Genomic DNA, 2,722 nt, shown 5'->3' on the forward strand with positions numbered 1-2,722 from the left:
GTGTGTGTGTGTGTGTGTGTGTGTGTGTGTGTGTGAGAGAGAAGTTTATGTGTGCAAGCCCATATGTCACAAGATCTGATGTTAAAGTGTATGGTGAGTGTAATGTACAGAGTTTGGGGGTAGGGTGAATTAGTGAACAAAAAAACCTAAATATCTCACCTATTTCAAATCCCAGCTCAGTAATTGTAGCTTGAAACTCTCCACCAACAACAAGAAATGTTGTTGGCTGCAGTTCAAAACTTATCACAATAGGATCTTCCCCCTCAGGAAGCGTGGCCTCTATGCTTGAAGACACAAACACAGAGTCTGAAAAAAGATATCAAACTGTGTACATTTTCTCATAAACAAAACTACACAAAATATCAACATGAGGCAAACAGAAGGAAATCATCTAAAATTTCAATTTATATGCCTCAATCAAGAAATGAGAACATTATATATTATAGAACCCTACAGTTTAAAAAAATTCAAGAGGAACCCTGAAAATACATTACTTTTTCTATCTGCCATAGGTTGAAGAGATTTGTTTACTTGCAGAGGAGAGAGTGCATTAAATGAGTTCTTAAAATCTCATAACCAGATTAAAACAAATCACAAGAAAAAAAATCTCCTTAGAAACATGAAACACCGCATATTATATACTTCGATATCAGCTAGAGACAAAATTTGTCTCTCCGCAGCAGACTTGATAACCTCAGAGTAAATCAGTAATTCTTATGCATTTTTAAAAGCTTTGTGAACACTAGTGTCCCACTACCCTTACTGCTATCCAAGAATACCAATAATATATTGATCAAAGAACTCAAAAAAATCTTTCCTAGTTTTCCCCATATGAATGTTAGATTACAACATTATATTTCCCTCTACTTATGAACAATGACAGAAAAGTGGGAAGACATGGAATAACATCAAGAGGCAAGCCCAGGATAGGGATAGGTGGAAAATATTTGTTCGTGGCCTATACCCTGACCTAGGATGAGAAAGGCAAAGATGATGAAGATGAACAATGAAAAACAGTGAAATGCACTCGTAAAACAAACCATCGTCTAATAAACGACTCCCGTCATCGTATGTCACAGAAACATTTGCTTTCAGCTCGCTTGACCTTCCGCCTGATCGAGTGATTGACAGTTGAAGCAGTCGAGGGGAAACATTCTGAAAATGAAATTAACTCGCTGACATTGCTACTGAAATACTATATCCTGTTGTTTTTTTATGTAGGACCTCCACTTATCACCATGATCAGAACAAAATGGTGTATCCCATCATCTTAATGTTAAAAGCAGTAGGCCTACCAACATGATATGATTCGAAATTTGATGAACACATGAGATTATTTTCTGGCCTTTTGAAAATATTCATTTTTGCAAATATGAGTTTTCTTTCAAGCAGGGAAATTTTAGAGGTCATAATATGTGCGCAATAAAACCAGTCATGAAAAGAGCAATTCATTGAATAAAATCAATAAAGCCATAAAAGGCAAATAAATCTATAGAGCTGGACATCAAGTTCATCCAGCACAACAGTTATTTTAGAGATAGGGAAAAGAACTACAAACTTCTAGCCAATAGTGGACTTGGAGTTTAAAACTCTAATTTCGAAGCATTTATATTAATTGTTCTATAAAGGAAACAAACTTTGGCACTTACCACAAGCAGAGTCTGTGGCATTACAAAATAAAGATAGGAGCTTTTAAAAAGATTGCCATTTAAATCTATTATATAATTTCTTGCAACTTCACATGATATGCTTACTGTCACAAGCTTATGGTCAGTTCCTGGTCCAAATTCTACTGTCCCATAAACATTGTCACTGTCTTCAAGAAGGAGAAATGCTGTGGAAATACCCTCCACTCTAGCATTTCCTGTAACAAAAGCTGTCTGCAGCATCAACTGAAACTTTTCAGCTGGCTCGGGTGTGTTGTCTTGAACAATTGTCAGGGATATCACAGCCTCATTTTGTCCATCACTAAAAAAAAGCACACCTGCAGATTAAATGAAAAATTAATTACAATCTTGTCCACTCGTACTAACAAACATGCCCTCTATTCAATTCAAAGTCCTTTTTCCATTTAAAAAATATATTTTTGTTAGCCAGCCAGGCTGTGGCATTATCCAAAAAATAAAGATACATGTATAAGTAAGCAAAATTATATCATTGCTCCACAATGTATCTAGACAGTCTACAGTAAACCTTACTAATAGTAGTAATAGTTTTTTATAGTAAGAAAAATGAAGTTCGTTGCAGAGCAATGAGGATTTGTTGAAGTTTACATAGCCAGGAGCGGAGAAGATATCACAGTATCACCTCAAGGACAGGAGACGAGTGACCTGTCTCTGAAATACTGCCCAGCAGATTGGCTACAAGAAGTACCAAACTGGCATCTGAGGGGAGTAAGATCCATCCTAAGGGTACAAAACTTCACACCTATGACAGCCAAGAATTAAACCCACCATCTTTTAGTCATGAGTCAAGAAACCATGAACACCATTGTCAGTCAAGGGAAATTAAGAACTTTCACTCATTCAAAACAGTGTTCTGAGCAGTTATCATACACCACCAAAAAATACTGACTAATCAAACAAGGAGTTATGGTTTACAAACATAATAACATGTTTACATGATCGTCGGTCGTGGCAAGCTGGAAAAGAATAAATGGGGGGTATGGAATAAGGAGTGGAGGGGGTGGGGGTGCACGCAAAAAAAATAAAAATTAATAAGC

The 2,722-nt window shown here is 36.4% G+C and overlaps 1 protein-coding gene across 1 annotated transcript in view; it reads right to left on the minus strand.

Moving 5' to 3' along the window:
- LOC101854392 (adhesion G-protein coupled receptor V1) overlaps nt 1-2,722 on the minus strand; it is a 108,504-nt gene that overhangs the window by 97,948 nt on the left and 7,834 nt on the right. Inside the window, exons 7-9 of the mRNA XM_035968175.1 lie at nt 2,605-2,641; nt 1,591-1,984; nt 160-284 (exon numbers count right to left, since the gene is read on the minus strand). Coding sequence (XP_035824068.1) covers nt 160-284; nt 1,591-1,984; nt 2,605-2,641 — 556 coding nt within the window. The remainder of the gene's footprint in view (nt 1-159; nt 285-1,590; nt 1,985-2,604; nt 2,642-2,722) is intronic.

Source organism: Aplysia californica, unplaced genomic scaffold (assembly GCF_000002075.1).
Source record: "Aplysia californica isolate F4 #8 unplaced genomic scaffold, AplCal3.0 scaffold00043, whole genome shotgun sequence".
Classification (NCBI taxonomy): Eukaryota; Metazoa; Mollusca; class Gastropoda; order Aplysiida; family Aplysiidae; genus Aplysia; species Aplysia californica.